This window comes from Palaemon carinicauda, chromosome 18 (genome assembly GCF_036898095.1).
Source record: "Palaemon carinicauda isolate YSFRI2023 chromosome 18, ASM3689809v2, whole genome shotgun sequence".
Lineage (NCBI taxonomy): Eukaryota > Metazoa > Arthropoda > Malacostraca > Decapoda > Palaemonidae > Palaemon > Palaemon carinicauda.
The window spans coordinates 10237103-10259602 of NC_090742.1; the positions used below are offsets into that span (position 1 = coordinate 10237103).

The 22500-nt window shown below is 35.7% G+C and overlaps 1 protein-coding gene across 1 annotated transcript in view; it reads right to left on the reverse strand.

Annotated features, from left to right (window-relative positions):
• The window catches only part of LOC137656967 (dipeptidase 1-like), a 55641-nt gene that overhangs the window by 395 nt on the left and 32746 nt on the right, over positions 1 to 22500 (reverse strand). The window contains exons 5-10 of the mRNA XM_068391319.1: positions 12821 to 12884; positions 11936 to 12112; positions 11257 to 11341; positions 7026 to 7101; positions 4362 to 4500; positions 1 to 2605 (exon numbers count right to left, since the gene is read on the reverse strand). The exon at positions 1 to 2605 is cut by the window's left edge and continues 395 nt beyond it. Coding sequence (XP_068247420.1) covers positions 2489 to 2605; positions 4362 to 4500; positions 7026 to 7101; positions 11257 to 11341; positions 11936 to 12112; positions 12821 to 12884 — 658 coding nt within the window. The 3' untranslated portion in view covers positions 1 to 2488. The remainder of the gene's footprint in view (positions 2606 to 4361; positions 4501 to 7025; positions 7102 to 11256; positions 11342 to 11935; positions 12113 to 12820; positions 12885 to 22500) is intronic.

The window sequence follows — 22500 nt, forward strand, 5'->3', positions numbered from 1 at the left end:
TCATAATTGAAAATATTGTGCATTTAGCTATGTATTTCTATGCATGAATTAATAATTTATTTAATGCGTGCACTGTTTAATTACAAATATAGTTAAAGAAAATAATTAAGTCCTTTTTTAGAATTATACTGATAGTAATACAACTACGGCTACTACTACTGTTATTACTGCTACTACTGTTGATGCTGCTTACTCTGTTTCTACTTCTACTGTTAATGTAGCTGCTATTCTGCACAAAATGAAAATCATAACATCAAAACCATTCGGAAATCGATGAACATTTGTGGCAACTGTCAGTCAGTCTCTCCAAAACTTAGACACAATAAAACAACTTGACCTAACATGAAGTGTAATGTTACACACGTCTTCTAACTCAACTAATTCAACTGTGATTTCTATTCATTGTGTATGATTCTGTGACAAACAATTAAAAGCAAAACTTTTCAAGCGTGTTTACAATGTGGATGTTTACATACATAGTTAAGCTCAGTGAATAAAGAAAACAGAATAAATTTTAGGGAATTTTTTTTTAGTCAAGAGATGAATATCTATAAAGTAGAAAGAATATTATGCAGTAAATGACCATTGATTGAAAGATATGGTAAATGGAAGATGTAATATATTTATTAGAATTTCAAATTTGACAACTCACTTAATATGTACAAGAGTTTGTATGAAATATTGATAGGTGCTATTCACTATTCACGGGAATGGATAACATCAAAATATATTAACATGAATTTTCATCTATAAAACATCAGAGATAATTCAATATTCTATCCATTCTTGGGCAGATAATCTAAATATTGTTTCGTAATTCATATATATCAATACAATAATGTCTGGATTCCCTTATCGACCTCGGGATCAGAGCCCCAAGGCGGAACCACTCAAAGACAATAGCTTCTGACCGGCCCGGATTCGAACCCTGGTCCAAGAAACTTTTATTACATTGACGATACCATTTAGCCACTCAGAAGCTATTATCTTTGAGTGGTTCCGCCTTGGGGAGCTGATCCTGAGGTTGATAAGAGAATCTAGACATTAATGTATTAATATCTATGGCTTATTTCAATATGAAAAACACGTCTTAATGTGCAAAAATTTATCATTGTTTCGTAAGTATCTGGATTTTTTTTTCTCACAATAAATATTATCATCTCGAAAATAATTTATTCATAAGATGTGTATCTGAAAGTAAAACTTGTTTTCAAGATTTTTTCAAAATACAAGTGGATATAATCATCTGTTTTTTATAGAGTAATAAAGTCTTATAAATCCTTCGAATGTGATATCAAAAGAAATAATATTTTTTTTTTCTGCCGAAAGTAGAAATACAAAATATTGAAAAAAAGATTATTAAGTACGCTTATCAAAGTATCATCCAGGAACTAATTATATTAGTTATGGCAATATTAAATATATTTATCTTTTATCTTCATCGAGCAATAAACTTGTAATCAACACTGGAACTTACTCTGTTGTTTATTGTGAATTTCAATGAATGATCAAAGCTGTGAGATCTATATTCCAATTAAATTCCTGAAACGTTTGTTTTAATGAAGTTCTATATTCCAATTAAATTCATGAAATGTTTGTTGTATTTAAGGTCTATATTCCAATTAAATTCATGAAATGTTTGTTTTATTCAAGATCTATATTCCAATTAAATTCACGAAACTTGTATTTTAATGAAGATTTATATTCCAATTAAATTTATGAAACGTTTGCTTTTATTCAAGAGATATATTCCAATAATCCATGAAATGTTTCTTTTATTCAAGATCTATATTCCAATTAAATTCATGAAACGTTGATTTTAATCAAGATTTATGCTGTATTACAATTAATTCATGAAACCTTTATGTTAATCAAGATTTATATTCCAATTAAATTCATGAAACGTTTGTTTTATTCAAGATCTATATTCCAATTAAATTCATGAACCGTTTATTTTACTCAAGATCTATATTCCAATTAAATTCTTGAAACGTATGTTTTAATCAAGATTTATATTCCAATTAAATTCATGAAACGTTTGTTATATTCAGTGTGTTGATAGAACATCATTCATATCTACATATCTATATTTTCTTACACTGTACAAATTTTCACTATTTTCACTTTCAAGTTTAAAAATACAACAATATCAGCACCACTCACTATCCTGAGAAACCTCTGTAAAGTCTAATTCAATAAATAATGACAAAAAAATCACGAGTTAACTCTTATCATTTGACGTGTTTATATGGAACCATTCATTAACCGTAATTAATACCCATTACAGTTGTAATGTTGACATCGTATAAAAAACATTACTGTATTTTCAACACGCCTTTTCATTTAAATACCAATGTATTTATTTATTTATTTCGAAAACGAACCTCACCAGTGAAAAAAGAAGATTGTATTTAAAAAAAAAAAGAGAACCATTACGGAAAGCGATCGCTATAAACTATTTCGTTGACAAGTCTTATACATTTGTAGGTCAGGAATGGAGGTCGTCCAGGCTGGCGAATTTATAGCGACACGGCCACCGGGCGTCTATGTCGTGTATTGGGATGATCTCCTCGGAGGGCTTGGCCGATGCCAGTTCGTCTCGGACCTGGTTGGGGGAAGATGAGGGAAGCGTTAGGCAAAGGAATAGAGAGATGAATTATATCAATTATATACTATATTTTCATTGTGCATTGCTTTATTCCTTATTGGAGCCCTTGGGCGTATAGCATCTTGCCTTTCCAAATTGGGGTTGTAGCTTAGCTAGTGATATATTGTTGTTATTATTATTATTATTATTATTATTATTATTATTATTATTATTGATATGAAAGTTATTATTATTATTATTATTATTATTATTATTTTTATAACATAATAATAATAATAATAATAATAATAATAATAATAATAAAATTGTTTATTTATTTCCTTATAACCTTTCCTCACTGGGCTATTTTTCCCTGTTGGAACCCTTGGGCTTATAGCATCCCTCTTTTCTAACTAGAGTTGTAGCTTAGCTAGTAATAATAATGATAATAATAGTAATATATACATTTTTGTCAATAGATAGAATATCAATTAAATAAAACAAACCTTTCTAGTAAACTGAAAAGCTCACATAGTTTAAAGGTTTATATGAATCATTTATAAGATAATTACATCTCATATACAACTCAAATTGACTGTAAAGATTTATACAGCATAAATATTTGAATTTCAAAGATTTACAGGATACCTACTGAAGGGTCTAAAGGTATTAAAGGTTGCTTGTCATTGGCAGAGGCCAGGGACAAGGACAAAGTTCTACAGGTAAGACAGTGGCATAGAGACTGACCAAATATACATTTGATCAGCGACCAAGCTTCCTCTCCATCCAAGCTAGAACCAAGGAGGGCCTGGCAATGGCTGCTGAAGGCTCAGCAGGTAGACCCATAGGCTCCCCAAAACCCCCATCCTTAGCTCGCAAGGATGGTGAGGTTGCAGACAAAAGGAGAAACTATCGAACTTGAGCGGGACTCGAACCCCAGTCATATTAAACAACTCACAGAGACGAGAGAACGTATACTTTGGCCTGAGGTTTATTCATCTCTTTTTAGCAATTTCCGTTCTATGTATGGTATTTAAATAGCCTTTTATTATACAAAATAATTTAAACCTATACATTGTCTCTCGGTATCAAAAATTAATAAATATTAATGGAATTTACACAGCATTTTATTATACAAAATATTTAAACTTATACATTGTCTCTCGGTATCAAGAATTAGCAAATATTTATGCAAATTTTATATACCGAAATAAGCATGACATGTTGCTGAATTGTCTTTAATTATATACATAAATATATACTGAATATATATATATATATATATATATATATATATATATCTATATACATATATATATATATATATATATATATGCATATGTATAGATATATATAGATATATGCAGTATATATATATATATGTATACATATATATATATATATGTATATATATATGTATATATATACATACATATATATATATATATATATATATATATATATATATATATATATATGCATATATACACATCTATATATGTATGTATATATACGAGTATATATATATATATATATATATATATATATATATATATATATACGTACATACCTGACATTTTTTATTACTCTTCTATTAAATATTTTTTCCTGTGTCCTCTGAAAACAGTTATTCAATCAAGAATTTCAATAGTAAAGATAATATTACTAACGATAATGTTAATAACAATAATAATAACAATAAGAACCTGAGACTGACATGCATTTGGCATGGACTCCAAAAAGCAATTCAATCAGCATTCTTCTCATTCCTCACCTGCTCGGCCCTTTTGAAGACTCGTAGGAAATTTAGACCCGCTAACTTTTTGAGATCTTGCAAAGACCATGACGGGTCTTCCAAGAGCGTCGCGAATAATTCAGGATATTTGGAGACGTCCTGTAAGCCGTCTGGTGTCCTGCAAAAGGATATTGGATTAAAAAGATATCTTCAAAGGGGAGAGAGAGAGAGAGAGAGAGAGAGAGAGAGAGAGAGAGAGAGAGAGAGAGAGAGAGAGAGAGAGAGAGAGAGGAATGATTGTTTCTTAGATTTCGGGTATGCTAATTACTAAAGTTTTATTACAATTGCTTTAAACCATTGCATTAATGCAAGACTAAAGAATGAATATTGCAATATAAAATGTTTGCATTAATTGGGGGTGACTTCAGAATAAGATATGCGATTATAGTCATTGTTAAATCCACGCTTATATGCAAAATCTTGGCTGGCCCTAATGAGCAGAAAACTTTTGCAACATCAGCTGCATCATTCACTTATACAGACTTTTTATCTGCAATGCATCAAACCATTGTTCTCTAGTTTTGGGTTGTGTCATCTCCTCTGTACCATGGTCTTCCACTGTTTTGGGTTAGAGTTCTCTTGCTTGAGGGTACACTCGGCCACACTAATCAATCTAATTTCTTTTCTTCTTGTTTTGTTAAGGTTTTTATAGTTTATATAAGAGATATTTATTTTAATGTTGTTACTGTTCGTAAAATATTTAATTTTTCCTTGTTTCCTTTCCTCACTGGGCTATTTTCCCTGTTGGGGCCCCTGGGCTTATAGCATCCTTCTTTTCCAGCTAGGGTTGCTGCTTAGCAAGTAATAATAATAATAATAATAATAATAATAATAATAATAATAATAATAATAATAATAATAATAATTATTATTATTATTATTATTATTATTATTATTATTATTATTATTATTATTATTATTATTATAAAAATAATAATATCAATAATAATAATAATTTTTTTTTTTATTAAAATACATCTTGCATGTATTCTTGCGCTTTCCAAACATTACGCTCCATCCTTTTCAAAATAATTTCTTTCTATATATCTTGAGTTTCCTAACTATACCATATCAAAAAACCTCTGTGCCTTCCTTTAAACTCTTCTACCTGCCTCCACACCTTTTATTCCTTCAATAAAGTTTGCGTCTCATAAACTATGCACGCCATTATGCTCAACTTTTCAGTTTAATTGATTTCATTTTCATTTTACATCTAAAACTTCGCTTTTATAATGGAAAGTTGGTTTAACAATGCTTCCGAGAATTCATACTGGGGATTTCATAGACACTTCAAGTCTTCCTGAGTCTGCAACTTTCCTTGACGCACCAATTTTTTCCGCAAATTTTTCCCGAATTTTATCTATACTCAGATTCCTATATGTATAAACTACTTTCGCTCTTCTTAAATAAAGAAATATATGTATTATCTTTCTGGTTTTCATTTACACTTAAAACCTTACTCTTGCTATAAAAAGTAAAAAAAAATTTTTTTGAATTAATTTTTGGTTTTTATTTGCACTTAAAACTTTATTCTTGCCTTAAGATATTAAAAAGTACCCTTTTTTCCTCTTACCTAGCTTTTATTTACTTAAAGTCTTGCTCTTGATTACAATTACTCTCGTTTTCCCTTTTCAAGTACCTTCAAACTTACACTTAAAACTTTATTCTTGCCCTAAAAAATTAAAACGTACATTTTTTTTTTAATTGTTCAAGCTTTCATTTAATTCAAATCTTGTTCTTGCTAACAATTACTCTCAACGTTTTCCTTTTTCAAGCACCTTCAAACTTTTTCACAAGTTCCATAGCTTTTCCTTACTTTCCATAATCAGTACTGATTCACTTTAGAATATGTTATCCTATACTCCATTCATGTTTTATTTTCTTATCCCACTGCATAACACCTAATTGCAATATCCTTCGCGTGGTTTGTAATATCATTACACCAGAAAATGACTAAACTTATTACATACCTGTCGTAAATTCACTATACCAAGCGATTCCTCATTTATATATTTCACTTTCATTATAAACAACGTTTGATGGTTCTTATAAATGTTGCTTCTATATAATAAACCATACAAGCACTATATTTTTTCTATCGAATTCATCATGAGTTATCATTCGGGACATGTAGCTTGCGCCACGGACAAAGTTTTACTTTACTGTTACACTCACACAAATAAATATGCAGTTATGTAGGTATATGTTGGCTTTTTTATTTCTATTTTCACACAAAGAATAACAAGCATGCTATATATATGTATGTATGTATATATATGTTTATATATATATATATATATATATATATATATATATATATATAAACATATAAACATGTGAATATATATATATATATATATATATATATATATATATATATATATATATATATATATAAACATATAAACATGTGAATATATATATATATATGTACATATATATATGTATATTTATATCTATAAATATATAAATTTATATATATACAGTATATATATATTTATATATATTAATAAACAAATAAATATATATGTATATAAATACATATATATATATATATATATATGTATATATATATATATATATATATATATATATATATATATATATATATATATATACCAGTAGCTGTAGAAGGTGGATTACCTGTTAACTCCGTCGTATCCAGCACCAATGCCGACATAATCTACCCCTGCCATGGATCGAACATGGTTGATATGAGCTGAAAAAATAAAAATCAGTTAGACAAATGGGTAAATAAATAACACCTTTATTACAGGATTATTAGATTAAATTTGTCAAATCTTGCTGCTCAGAATTATGTCACTTTCAAAAAACGTTGTATCAGATATTGCTCGAATATGAGGATTGTTTTCCAGGAAGTCATATACGATTACCCCTAGTTACCTCTGGCAAACAATTATTACTATTATTATCTTGCCATTGTTGTCAGTTGATAGATTAGAATATTTCAATTCAGATCATGAGCATGCATGTATATATATATGTATATAGTATATATATATATTATATATATATATATATATATATATATATATATATATATATATATATATGTACTGTATATATATATATATTATATATATACTGTATATATATATATATATATATATATATATATATATATATATACAAATATATATGCATATACATATATATAATATATATATGCATATATATAGATATATATATATATATATATATATATATATATATATATATATATATATATATGTATATGTATGTATATATATATATATATATATATATATATATATATATATTTATCTCTCTCTCTCTCTCTCTCTCTCTCTCTCTCTCTCTCTCTCTCTCTCTCTCTCTGTATATATATATATATATATATATATATATATATATATATCTCTCTCTCTCTCTCTCTCTCTCTCTCTCTGTATATATATATATATATATATGTATATATATATATATATATATATACTGTATATATATATATATATATATATATATATATATATATATATATATTTATATTTGTGTGTGTATCTATATAAATTAAGATAATTTTTATATATAGTTTTTATAAAGAGATCATTCAGAGAAGAACATTACCAAAAATTCCAACGCTCTTTATCAAATGCAACAGCAAAAACAACAACAACAACAGCAGCAACAACAACAACAGCAGCAACAACAACAACAACAACCAATGCAATTTACCTCAAATAAACAGTCCTAATGGAATTCCAAAACAATTTCTCTACCGTTATTCATAAAGGAAATAATGATACATTGGAATGAAAGATCAAATTGAAAACAGAGTGGCGAATAAAAACAGCGATTTTGTTTATATGTTGAAAAATGACTTTTTTATGGCGAGGGTTGGACAGATAAAATTGTTATTATACCGCTCAAAGGCAGAATAAAAAAAATACATGCAAAGTGCTGAATATTGGTGATTCATGTTCCCTATAATATTCTCTTTATTTAGGGTTGTAGTGGCCGATGTGGTTACGTCCCTGACTGGTAAACGCCAGACTGGGGTTCGAGTCCCGCTCAAACTCGTTAGTTTCTTTGGTAGCTGTAACCACACCATCCTTCTGAGGTAATGATGATGGGTTTAGGGGAGCCTATAGGTCTATCTGCTGAGTCATCAGCAGCCATTGCCTGGCCCTCCTTGGTCCTAGCTTAGGTGGAGAGGGGGCTTTGGCGCTGTTCATATGATATATGGTCAGTCTCTAGGGCATTGTCTTGCTTGATAAGGCAATGTCGCTATCCCTTGCCTCTGCCATTCATGAGCGTCCTTTAAACCTTTAATTCCTTTGTTCGCTTTGTATCAATACATAGTATAAGAAATAAGAAATACTTTTTCTATGCTGCTCTAGCCATACTCCTTATTTCCGGTTGGTGAATTTGATATTAATGGAGTTAGATTTATGAGGTAGAATTTAATAATTTCATGGACCATATTGGGGAATGAAAGGGGATTATAGTCATAAAAGTGCAATAAAATTGTTCATTGCGTCACAGGTTTGTTGACATTATTTGATTGAACTTTTAGTAAGTAATGATAATATATATATATATACATATATATATATATATATATATATATATATTTATTTATTTATTTATATATATACATATATATATATATATATATATATATATACTGTATATATGTATTCATATATATGATATATGTATATTTGTATAGTAATTGTATATATTTGTATTTATATATATTCATATATATATATATATATATATATATATATATATATATATATATATATAATATATATATATATATATATATATATATATATATATATATGCATTTGTATAGTATTTGTATATATGTGTATTTATAAATATTCATATATATATATATATATATACATATGTATGTATGTATTCAGATATATGATATATGTGCATTTGTATAGTATTTGTATATATGTGTATTTATAGATATTTATATATATATATATTTATATATACATATATTAATATATATATATATATATATATATATATATATATATATATATATATATTTATATGTATATATATATATATGTGTGTGTGTGTATGTGTGTGTAGATAGATAGATAGATAGATACATTCATTTGGAAATATATCTAATTCCATAAACATGAATATTTCCTTTTTGGAATTTAGGTAGGAATGGCTCAGGCAACATAAACGTATCCGACAAACAAGTAAATATATAAAAATACTCAATATATATATATATATATATATATATATATATATATATATATATATATATATATATATATATACATAATAAAGCTTAAATACCCGTTTCCCCGTTCTTAGGATGTTCACTGATCCTTTCGAGAATTTACAGCCTTTATGTGGGACAACGTTATCACTGTATAGCCAATGACAGCTTAATCGAATAACTTGACAGACAAGTTACATAATTCTTGGCGCCATATTCTGTGGTAGTGCAGACATTCTTCTTATCTTTTTTTTTTTTTTGGCAGTTGCAGCACTGATTCGTTTTTTTTTTTCTTCTTCTTTTTTTTTGTTTTTGATAAAGAGATTTGATGCCTGGGAATAATGTAGTTATTGCTTTAGTAATTCGATTTTTTAGAAAATATCTCATACGCTAAAGGCTCTAAGAAAATTGTTAAATGTTTTAGAATAATCTTGTGTAACTTTAATGCATACAGTTAATGATGGAATTCTGTGGCGTTCTAGCACTGTTTTTATCTCTGATAAAGAGAGTTGATGTCTGGGAATAATTATTGCGTAAGTAATTGGTTTTTTAAATATTATTTCATACGCTAAAATCTTTCAGAAAAGTGTTAAATATTTTAGAATAATCGTAAATAACTTTAATACATATATTTGATGAAGGAAATCTGTGGCGTTCTAGCACTGTTTTTTTTTTCTTATAAAGAGAGTAACTGCTTGGGAATAGTCACTACTCAAGTAATTATATTTTTAAATATGATTTCATACGCTAAAGGCTTTCAGAAGAGTGTTAAATATTTCAAAATAATTTTGAAAAACTTTTTTCCATTTATTTGATGAGGGAAGAGAATTTGCCGGTATGGTTAGAACAAATTATATGAAAAATCAATAACTAGAGTGACCGAGATGTTTAAAATGACGTGTGAATATTTAAATAGACATGCACACACACACGCATACACACATATTCAACCCTTCCTACCCCTATCCCCCTCTCTTAACTACAAGCCCCTGGTTCCCAATTTGTTGGAGAGTGTGGTTTCCTCATATACCTCTCGTGGTACCCTCTCTTATCAGGGTATGGCTACTCTTCTTTCCCATGAGCGTGACACACACACACACACACATATATATACATATATATATATATATATATATATACTGTATCTATATATATATATATATATATTATATATGTATATATATGTGTATATATATATATATATATATATATATATATATATATAGTGAGAGTGAGCCGTCACAACAAATCAAACACAACAGTTCATGAAACGACAGGCTTAAACAGGTTCTGTTGATAATATACAACAAAAGAGAAAATACCATCATAGTGTAAGGGCGCGTATGAAACAGGTGCGGTACTATATATATATATATGTATATATATATATATATATATATATATATATATACAGTATATATACATGTATATATATATATATATATATATATATATATATATATATATATATATATATATATATATATCCGGATTCTGCATCTTTATCATAAAGGGGAATCCGTTTGAAATAATATCACTTCTAATTATCTAGTACAAGAATTTAAGCAATCACTAAGCAAGCAAAGCAAGCAGCGTAATGGCAAAATAAGGCAAATATCAACTTACAAATGACGTCTTGTATCGTAGCTGATTCTCCACACGTCAGGAAGTCGTTATAGAAACTCACCATGACGATCCCTTCGTTCGCTGCCTGTGGAGATAGATGCACGAGGTACTTGAGAATGTATAGGCTGTGTTGAGGGAATGCCTTAATGCAGTAATAAATAGCATATTATCCCGTTTGATGCATACACGTGTGTATACATAGCCTACTGTATATACTGTATATCTGTATTTATATATATGTATATATATATATATATATATATATATATATATATATATATATATATATAGTTATATATGAATATATATATATATATATATATATATATATATATATATATATATATATATATATATATATATATATATATATGTGTGTATGTGTATGTGTGTATGTATGTATGTGTGTGTGTATTTAAGAACAGGGTGTGCCTTTTTTTATAAACCACATAACTTTCTACTGAATAGCATTGATTTGATCTTAAGTGAAATAATCTCTATTTCATTACCAAAACATCTTACTTTTGTCATAAAGTATACCTCACAGAAAAACAAAACAAAAATTCTGTAACAAAACAGTAATCATAACACTAATAATGAAATAACAATATTTACAATACTTTCTTCCCCTCCAAGAAAGAATAACATCATTGCAAACAATGTCTCATTAATAACTTACGAGCGAGCTGAGTATGTCATCCGGAACATTCCTCTCAATATGGCATATGGAGCGGGCCGCCGAATGAGAGAAAATAATCGGAGCCTTGGATGTCTTCAGGACATCCCTGGCTGTCCTCGCGGATGAGTGGGACACGTCTATCATCATCCCTAGGCGATTCATCTCCAAGATCATCTCCTGAAGGATACGAATATGGGGGTCGTTGTGAATCAGTGTATGATATAACGGGGTTATGTATTATGATGTACTAGTGTACGCAACCTGTCAAAAATGTTTAAATAATAAGATAAATGTGCAAACACACACAGACTCAACATATCCTATTCCTCCTTCCCTAACTACAACCCGCTTGTTTGGCAATTTGTGGGGAATCGTGGTTTCCAAGTGTACCTCTCAGGGTACCCCTTCTCACCATGGTATTACAACTCCACTCAAGAAGGGGTTAAGTAACATCATCATCATCATCATCATCTCCTACGCCTTTTGACGCAAAGAGCCTCGGTTAGATTTTGCCAGTCGTCTCTATCTTGAGCTTTTAATTCAATACATCTCTATTCATCATCGCTTAATAGTCCTCAGTCATATAGGCCTGGGTTTTCCAACTTCTCTAGTGCCTTGTGAAGCCCAGCTGAACGTTTGGTGAAGTAATCTCTCTTGGGGAGTGCTCCAAGCCATCTCCATCTCCATCTACCCCTCATCACGACCTTAAGTAAGCTCTCTTATAGTTTCATTTCTAATCCTGTCCTGCCATTTAACTCCCAATATCCTTCAGGGGGCTTTGTTCTCAAGTCTAGTAAATCTATTGGAGATGGTTTCATTGTCATACCAAGACTCATGACTCATGTCCATATAGTGACACATACTCAGAAATAGGAATTCTCTTACCTTACCATAAGGAGTCAGACCTCGGGCATTTGGAGGCTTGGATAGTCGTTCAGAACATTCTGCCCTGCAGTAAACAAACAAACGAGAATTTAGGAATCAAATTAGCCTACCTGTGGTTATTGGTAATTCATTTACACGTATGTATATTGTATACTGTTGTGATACATACTTAAAAATGTGGATAGATTTTTTTTTTCTTAATTTTGATAAAATTATTTGTAAGAGAATTGTCTAGGGTGAAGATTTTTTTTTTTTATATTTTGATAAAATCATCTGTTAGAAGATTGTTTTGGGATACTTAGGTTATAGATATTAAAAAAAACAATAATAATATAGAGGGATACAGCGATGTGGTAACAACAGTGTTAGTTGTACATGACATTCAAATAATCATGTATTGTTTTCATTTTACGTTAGAATATAATAAGTCATGTTTTATATAATTTGTTTTTTTCACTAAAATTAATGAACTACTTCACCCCCTCTTGGTAAATCAGTAACCAAAATTACATTTACTGGTAATAAAAATGTTTAAAATCTTCCCAATTTATGACTCATTAACAAGAGTTTTAATCAAAAAATAATTGCGAATTTTTTTTTGATACAGTGTTTAATGCAAATAATTGTCAACTGGCTTGATTTTGTTTGCATTAATGAAGGAAAGTTATTTTTAGAATATGGAATTATGAACGTTTATTGTTTTGTACATACATGTTATCAGTGAATCCTGTACTCGTATGGGTTAGAAATACATTCTCTTAATATGTATACTTATATATATATATATATATATATATATATATATATATATATATATATATATATATGTGTGTGTGTGTGTGTGTGTGTGCGTGTGTATGTGTATGTATGTATGTATGTATGTATATATAGGCTATATTTATATATATCCATTATATATACAGTATAGATATGTGCCCATATTTTACAGTATAAGTATGTGTATATATATATATATATATATATATATATATATATATATATATATATATATATGTATATATATATATATATATATATATATAATATATATATATATATATATATATATATATATATATATAGGCTATCTTGTAAATATCCATATATATACATATATATATATATGAATATATATATATATTTTTGGGCTCAAGCCATGTCGTCCTGATGGAAGTTCCTATAGGGTAGCTTCCTAGGGTATATTACAACTACGGCGATATTCCCAGAGAATTTACCTTAAGGTACCAGAATTCTAACTCCTGGAGCGAGTATCCCTCGTGAAAGGGATATCGCGACATATCAGAGGACGTATTCTAGACACGTCACATGGCAATCTACAACCTGGACAGAGATTTCGTCTCGTAGGAGGTGATTGACGAGATACGAATTCGGGAAAGAAAAAGGGGAGCCGCTCCCAAGGCTTCCCTATCCCCCGATTCGTATGCGTGCCTGGCGCCAATCCTGGCGCCATCTGTATTCCTTTTTGCGTAGCTTAACAACTCGGTGTTTTTTCCTGTTTTTCTCGCAAATCTTGGATTTATTCGACTTTTCATGGCTTCTTCGTCTTCGTCGGCCTCTGATAAGTTGAGTATAGTGTCTGTTATGTATAAATGTAGGCTCTTGGTAAAATTTTGAGTGATTAATAGGATTAATCTTTGATACAAGAGCCGTAGCCTACCAGAGGTGTCCTGGACACTGTCGCTCGCTAGGTATAAATTAGTTAGTCAGAGCGACATTCCTGGTTGTTTTGCTTTAATAAATTTTAGCTATTTAGCATTACATAGGATTTCCTTTCGTGCTTAGTATTATTTGGCGAAGTATTCGCCATTCTGGCCTACGCTAGGCCATGTAGCCTAGTCGTTTGGTCCTAGTACTTCATGCATGATTTTGGTTTTTCCGAGTGTAATTAAAATTTTATTGAAGCTTTAGGCTATATTTTATACATTTTAGACTGTGTGGAATATTTCCAAGATTGTATACGTTTGAGTTTCGGTGAATTAGGTAATCGATTCTCTTGGTGCCTAGGCTAATTGCTTATGGAGCCTTAGTATACTTTATCATACTCCCCGGTTGCTTTCTTTTCTTCGGAGAAGGTATGCAATCCCTTTCCCTCTGTTTAAGCCTTGGGCTTATCCCCAAGTGGTTTTTTCCGAATTTATTTTCGATAAAACTATACTAGGGTGTTACTGTACCTTCCTGTTCCTGTAGTTATGGTTCAAGAGGGACAGAACAACAGAGTTTTTAGTCTGAGTCTGTGTTGTCTGGCTTGGGGCAGAGTCCCCCTCGCTGACCTAACACATACAAAGGGAGCTTAGCTCCCTTAGGTCACTACCGAAGGTTTCTGTAGTTATGATTCCTTCTTTTGTGATCGACCAGACTAAGTCCTGTTGCTGTTCTCGGGGGAGGATAAGTTCTTCCCTTGGGAGTAGCAACGCCTTCCTTGCTTTGGTGCTCTGGAAGCTGGCAAGTATTGCTGGCCTTTTCCCTTAGATCTCCCTTAGGCTAAGATAAGTTTCTTGGCTGCGGGTGATCTGTCACTAAAGCAAGGTTGGCAGGACCCTCTTGTCCCTTCCCCCTCTATCTCCGTAATGGCCTAGCCATTACTGTACTGTACCTTGCCGGCCGGCAGAGCTGGCCGGCAGGGGTCTTACTGTACTGTACGTCGTTCTACTTCTGGACCTAGTATAGGTTGGGATGTGGAATTGACTCAGCCCATTGCCGGCCGGCAGAGCTGCTGGCCGGCAAGGGTCTTATGTTTTCGAGTGCTGCCCGGACCTCTCTTGGTCCCTCATCCATGCCTGCCGGCAGAGCCGGACGGCATTGGTCAAGGAAGCCTGAATTAGTTTCTCCCCTTCCTTATATGCACTCTTTCGGTTGCCGGGCTTGGAGGTAGTGTACACTCTTGTCCCGGCATCCATTCTATTTTCTTCTAGTGCTGTACCTGTCCCGGCTGCCGGCCTATGAGGCCGGCAGCCGGGCAGGTGTAGTTCTCTGGTTCTTTTGCTGCCGGCTGGCATCGGTCTTGTACCTTTGCCGGCCGGCTTATGTCAGTCCTTGTCTGCCGGTCACCAAGAGTGTGGCCGGCAGCTGGGTACTACCTTGTGTAGTTGCTGGCCGGCAGCCATTGCCGGCCAACACTGGCTGTTACCGGCCGGCAGTTGCTGCCGACCGGCAGTTGCTGCCGACCGGCAGTTGCTGCCGACCGGCACAGGCATTTGAACCAGAGTGCTGCCGCCCTATAGCTGTTAAGTAGTATACTTTAAAGCTAGTTGTGGTGTGTGCCGGCCGGCAAAGGCAGGCCGGCACACATCCCCCTATACTGTACTAGTATTCTTCTGTATAGCATATACTGTAAGAAGAAAACTATAGTAAAGGTTTTGGTACAGCACTGTATCTTCTAACACTATTGTGTTTTCTTGCACATCCCTTTGCTGTTGCCCTCAGATAGGAAGCTGAGTTCTTCCCTGTCTATTATCCAGGATTTTAAAATCATTGCTTAGGTGTGAGCTCCACCTGTTTCCTCTGGAAACCTTGCATTGGTTACTCTAGAAGAGATAAACCATTTTTTATTTTATTATCTGGAAGGCTGCAACAATGGGTTGTGAGGGAAACACAAGTGTGTGTCTTTCCTTTCTGAATTGTTATGCTATACTATGCATATCCAGTGATACATAGTTCACTTGATACTCATGGAAATTTCTTCTCTTTACAGAAGGACACTCCGAAGTGGGGAAGTGCTTTCTGCAATGTCAGCAGCAAGAACCTCTGCGGACATGAGTTTTGTAGGAGACACGCAGCATACGCTGTCTCCAAGGATGATCTCCGGTATTGGGACCCTCAGGTATGTACTGTGTGCACTAACCTGATTAATGAGACATTTAAATAGCTAGGAAGAAGCTTCGTACCTGGGTAAGGGGCTTCCAAAAGAACACTTCTGGCCCTTATCTTCCAAGTGAGAAGATGAGGGCGTATCTTTTCCCTAAGGCATCAGCTGATGCAGTGATTCCCCAGCCTCAAGAGGAGATCCCCTAAGTTCAGATCCAGGTGGATGCTGAAGTCGCGGTCGCGATGCAAGACATCCAGCTAAATGACAGGATATCTGATGTGGACGGGTGTCAGGAGGAAGACCTCCTGGCAGAAGCCCAGGATGAAGTTCAAGCCCCTCTACATCGGCCGGTCTCCCAGTAGAGCTGGGACAGGCCCTCTCTTCTATTGTTGGAATGATCCAACAAATGCAGAAGGAGAATCAGGAGAAGGCGGCTGCAATGGAACTGCGAATGCAGTGCCTTGCAGAATCACATGGGCCCCAGAAAAAGCTCAATGTGAAAGACCTTCCCTTGTGCTCAGATGCTAACCCATGGAGGTATGCTGAGCACATGCCGATGACGACTGGAAAGATCGTCATCTCGGATAAGCTGGGCTCAGTTCCCCTGGAGGGTGGAATTCTGGCCCAGCAAGGCATCATATCCGGACTGTTATGTCCGGCTGAGGAAGGAACCAGCTTCAAAGGAGGAGACAGAGCCGAAGGAGGTCATAGTGATGGACCATGCTAAGGCTCAAGCTCTACTTTCATCCTCGATGAAAGAGAGGGGCTTCTCTAACTCAAAGGTAGCTGCATTGAATAGGAAGCTCCCTTCCCTTGTGTCCTCGCCTACTAGAGCCTTCCCCCTTTTACAGAAAGGGTTTCTGGCTGTACTAAAAGCAATCGAGGCCGGCAAGTCTTGCCCCTCCCTAGAGGAGTGTAAACCCTTGTCGCTGGCCCTGCCTATGGACCACAAAGACTGGAAGGACGTCCATCTTACGTTCTCAGTGGGAAAGTTGGAGGCTGATATTGCCGGACGTCAGTTCGGCAAGGACCTCCCTAAGCTGTCTGACTTTCTTTTGCGAAGTGAGTTCGATACAAAAGAAAGACTGACTGCCTCAATGTCTCTTCAGACTACTCTCGAGACGATGGCAAGTGACCCCAAGGTCCATGAAATGTTCATGGTAGTGGCCAAGCCTCATCTGGCCACAGTGACGAAGGACCTTTATGGCTTCGTCAAGGCAAGGAGAGCTTGTAGGGAGTTCGTGTTTACCTCGGCTACGGTGAGGCACGAGCTAAAGAAACTAATCTCCTCCAACATTTGGGGAAAAGACCTTTTTCCCTACCGACTTGGTCAAAGAAGTTTTTGATAAAGCCGCCTTGGAGAATAGAAACCTTCTCCAGAAGTGGGGCCTGGCTATCAAAAGAAAGTCTTCCCCGGATGAGGGTCCTCAACCAAAGAGGAAGACTATGAGGACTAGGCTACCGTCTCGGCCAGCCAAGCCTCTTAGACAGCAACAGCAACTGCAATTACCATTGCCCCCAGTGCCCCAGATCGTGGCACAAACCCCGACCACCTTTCAGTGGGTACCCCAGGCCGTGTCGACACAGTCCACGGCATTCACCCCAGCGTTCGAAGGGCAGTCTACTTCCTTTCGAGCAAAGCCTAGAGGAGCAGCCAGAGGCTCGTCTAGACGCCCCTCAAGGGGAAGGGGATTTAGGGGTGGTCGTGGTCAGGAAGGCAAGACCTCAGGACGGCAGTCCAAGTGAGGTGATACCGGTAGGAGGGAGACTTCTGAAATTTCGGGATCGGTGGACCTTCGATCCCTGGGCCCACAGCCTACTCAAGAATGGACTGGGCGGGAGCTGGTACAGCACTCCACCCCCGTACCTTCGGTTTTTCCAACACTCCACCCCCGTTATGGAGGAGTACGTTCAAGAACGGTTGGAGAAAAAGGGTGAAGCCCATCAATTTCTAAGGGAGGCTGTTTTGTGTTCCCAAGAAAGACTCGGAAAAGCTCAGAGTCATTCTGGACTTGTCGCCACTTAACAAGTTCATAGTGAATTGCAAATTCAAAATGCTAACACTGCAACACATAAGGACCTTACTGCCCAAGAGGGCATATTCCGTCTCTATAGACTTGTCAGACGCCTACTGGCACATTCCAATTAGCCATCGACTCTCCCCCTACCTAGGGTTCAGGCTACAACGAAGACTATACGCCTTCGGAGCCATGCCATTCGGGCTAAACATAGCCCCAAGGATTTTTACGAAGCTTGCGAGCGTAGCTCTCAAACAATTTCGCCTAAAGGGAATTCAGGTAGTAGCCTACCTGGACGACTGGTTGGTGTGGGCAGCATCCGAGACAGAATGCTTGCAAGCTTCCAGTCAAGTGATCCAGTTCCTAGAGTACCTAGGCTTCAAGATCAACAGAAAAAGTCTCGACTTTCTCCATCTCAAAAGTTCCAGTGGCTAAGATCCACTGGGACCTTTTATCACACCGTTTCTCCACCCCGGCGAAGAAAAGGAAGGAGATAGCGGGTTCTGTCAAGAGACTTCAAGATTCCGAAAGGATATCAAGACACGAGCAGGAGAGAGTACTGCGCTCTCTCCAGTTTGCTTCGGTGACAGACCCAGTGCTAAGAGCACAGCTAAAGGATGCAATCGGAGTTTGGAGAAGTTATGCATCAAACGCGTGAAGAGATCTGAGAAGACCAGCCGCTTCGACTAAGTACTCTTCTCAGGCCTTGGTCCCAAGCCAGACATCTAAAGAAGTCAGGTTCTTCTTCAGCCACCTCCCCCGTCGGTGACGATTCACTCAGACGCCTCAAAGGAGGGATGGGGAGGTCACTCTAATCGGAAAAAAGTCCAGGGGACTTGGTCCAGGCTATTCAAGACCTTTCTCATAAAACTTTCTAGAAGCTAGGGCAGTGCTCCTTACCTTAAAGAAAGTCTCCCCGCGTCATTCGTTCCACATAAAGTGGTAATAGACAGCGAGGTAGTTGTAAGATACTTGAATCGACAAGGATCGAGGTCACCACCTCTCAACCAGGTGATGTTGGCCGTCTTCCGATTGGCGGAAAAGAAGAAGTGGTACCTGTCGGCAGTTCACCTTCAAGGAGTCCGCAATGTGACAGCGGACGCTCTATCCAGGTTCACACCGATAGAGTCGGAATGGTCCTTAGACGCAGGATCATTCTCCTTCATTCTGAATCAGTCCCAGAACTGCAGATAGACCTCTTTGCGATGAAAGACAACAAGAAGTTGCCCCTGTACGTGCCCCGTACGAGGACCCTTTAGCGGAAGCAGTGGACGCGATGTCCCTCGACTGGAACAGATGGTCCAAGATTTATCTGTTCCCTCCTCACAACCTTCTGTTGAAGGTCCTCAACAAACTGAGATTCTTCAAAGGGTAGCGGCAATAGTGGCCCACAAGTGGCCGAACAGCGTGTGGTTCCTCCTGGCATTGGAACTGTAGCTGAAGTTTGTACCACTACCAGATCCAGTTCTGACCCAGCGAGTCCAGAAGTCAACTGTCTGCGCTTCATTACAGAAAACCCGGACCCTGCAGTTCATGATTTTCTCTCCCTAGCGGTGAGAAAGCGTTTCGGGATTTCGAAAGCCAGTATAGACTTCCTTGAGGAATATAAATGCAAATCTACTAGAAGGCAATATGAGTCATCTTGGAGAAAATGGGTGGCCTTTTGTCAAGGCGAAGATTCCGCAGGAGATCTTGACAGACTTCTGCTTATCTTTTTTCCCCACCTCCATGGTCAAGGGTTGGCAGCGAACACGATTTCAGCGTGTAAGTCTGCTTTGACAAGACCCATTCTATATGCCTTCCAGGTCGACCTAGGTAACGAGATCTTTAATAAAGTCCCGAAAGCCTGTGCTAGGCTCAGACCTTCAGCACCTCCAAAGCCCATTTCATGGTCTTTAGACAAGTTCTTCATTTCGCTTCTCTGTTGAGCAATGAAGAGTGTGCGTTAAAGGATTTGACACAAAAAGTTATTTTCCTATTTTGCACTCGCGTCCGGGGCCAGGGTTAGTGAGATTGTAGCCTCTCGAGAGAGGCAGGTCGTGTTCAGTTCCTGGATGGGGAAGAACTGAACCTGTTTCCGGATCCTACGTTTCTCGCCAAGAATGAGTTACCCACCAACAGGTGGGGTCCCTGGAGAATCTGCCCTCTGAAAGAAGATGCATCTCTATGTCCAGTAGAATGCCTAAAGGTCTATCTTCATAGAACTTCAAACTTCAAGGGTGGTCAACTATTCAGGGGAGAAACATCAGGCTCAAATTTATCTCTGAATCAACTCAGAGCGAAAATCACATATTTTATTCGCAGAGCGGATCCTGACAATACACCCGCAGGTCACGATCCGAGGAAAGTTGCCTCATTCTTAAATTTCTTTAATTGTATGGATTTTGAACATCTCCGTTCATACACTGGCTGGAAGTCTTCCAGAGTGTTCTTTCGCCACTATGCGAAGCAAGTAGAGGAACTAAAAGAGATCTGTGGTAGCAGTGGGTCGCGGTGTTAACCCTACTGTTTAACTCTGCGAGGAACAGTGGTCTTAATTGGGACGATTAATTCCAGGGTGAGTGTGTAGTTACATACTGTACTACAAACTAAGTGAGGGCACTGTGTTGCCCATCCAGACTGTTCCATTTCCGAAGGTGAACCTAGCATAAGTGCAGACATGTGTGCCGAGCGTTTCTAACGCTAATGTCATTGATTTGTAATACAGGCTTTTATGACTTTGATACCTCGGTATCTTAAAAGTGGCATCTAATGTTTTTTCTTTCAGACAAACAAGCTCTGTTTACTATCATACTTATGCTTAAAGTTTTGGGTTATCCTCTTCTTATATATATATATATATATAATTGTGGTTAACCTGTCTATTTATTGCCTGTCAATAATCTGGTTCTTGAGAACCTTGCGTCTCCTTCACCTGTGTCAATTTATTGGTATAATTGAGCATTCATTCTATGTACCCTATCTGGGATAATTCTAATAGAATTGTTCCTTTATGCAAGCTATGTTGCATTGGTTTTCCTCCTATGCGGATATAAAACCTTTGTCCAATACAAGTATTGTGCGGAAAACTGGTCGATATTTCATATTGACGCAGTGGTCCTTTACAAACTATGCTTTACTTAATATAGGGCGAGACCACTATATTAGCTTGCCTGGTATTCATACATAGTTATATGTACTCTTCGAGACTTTTCCAGAGTCTAGTAGGACTCTTCCCTGTAGGGGGCAGGAAGCTCTAACATAGTTTATAGTTAGTTGAAAAGATGTATAACGGTAACATCTTAGGTCTCTAGGTCTAGTCGACCGGAAAAAAAAAATTACCTCCGGGGAGTACGGCACGTTCTGAGAATCCACAGATACAGTAATGCTCTGGTACACTTCCATCAGGACGACATGGCTTGAGCCCAAAAAACGGATTTTGAGCGAAGCGAAAAATCTATTTTTGGGTGAGATGGCCATGTCGTCCTGATGGACCCGCCCTTGCCTTTCTAAGAAAGGGCTGTAGGACCCCTCCCTACATACAGTATCTGTAGCACCTCGTGTACGCTACAAGGAATACAGATGGCGCCAGGATTGGCGCCAGGCACGCATACGAATCGGGGGATAGGGAAGCCTTGGGAGCGGCTCCCCTTTTTCTTTCCCGAATTCGTATCTCGTCAATCACCTCCTACGAGACGAAATCTCTGTCCAGGTTGTAGATTGCCATGTGACGTGTCTAGAATACGTCCTCTGATATGTCGCGATATCCCTTTCACGAGGGATACTCGCTCCAGGAGTTAGAATTCTGGTACCTTAAGGTAAATTCTCTGGGAATATCGCCGTAGTTGTAATATACC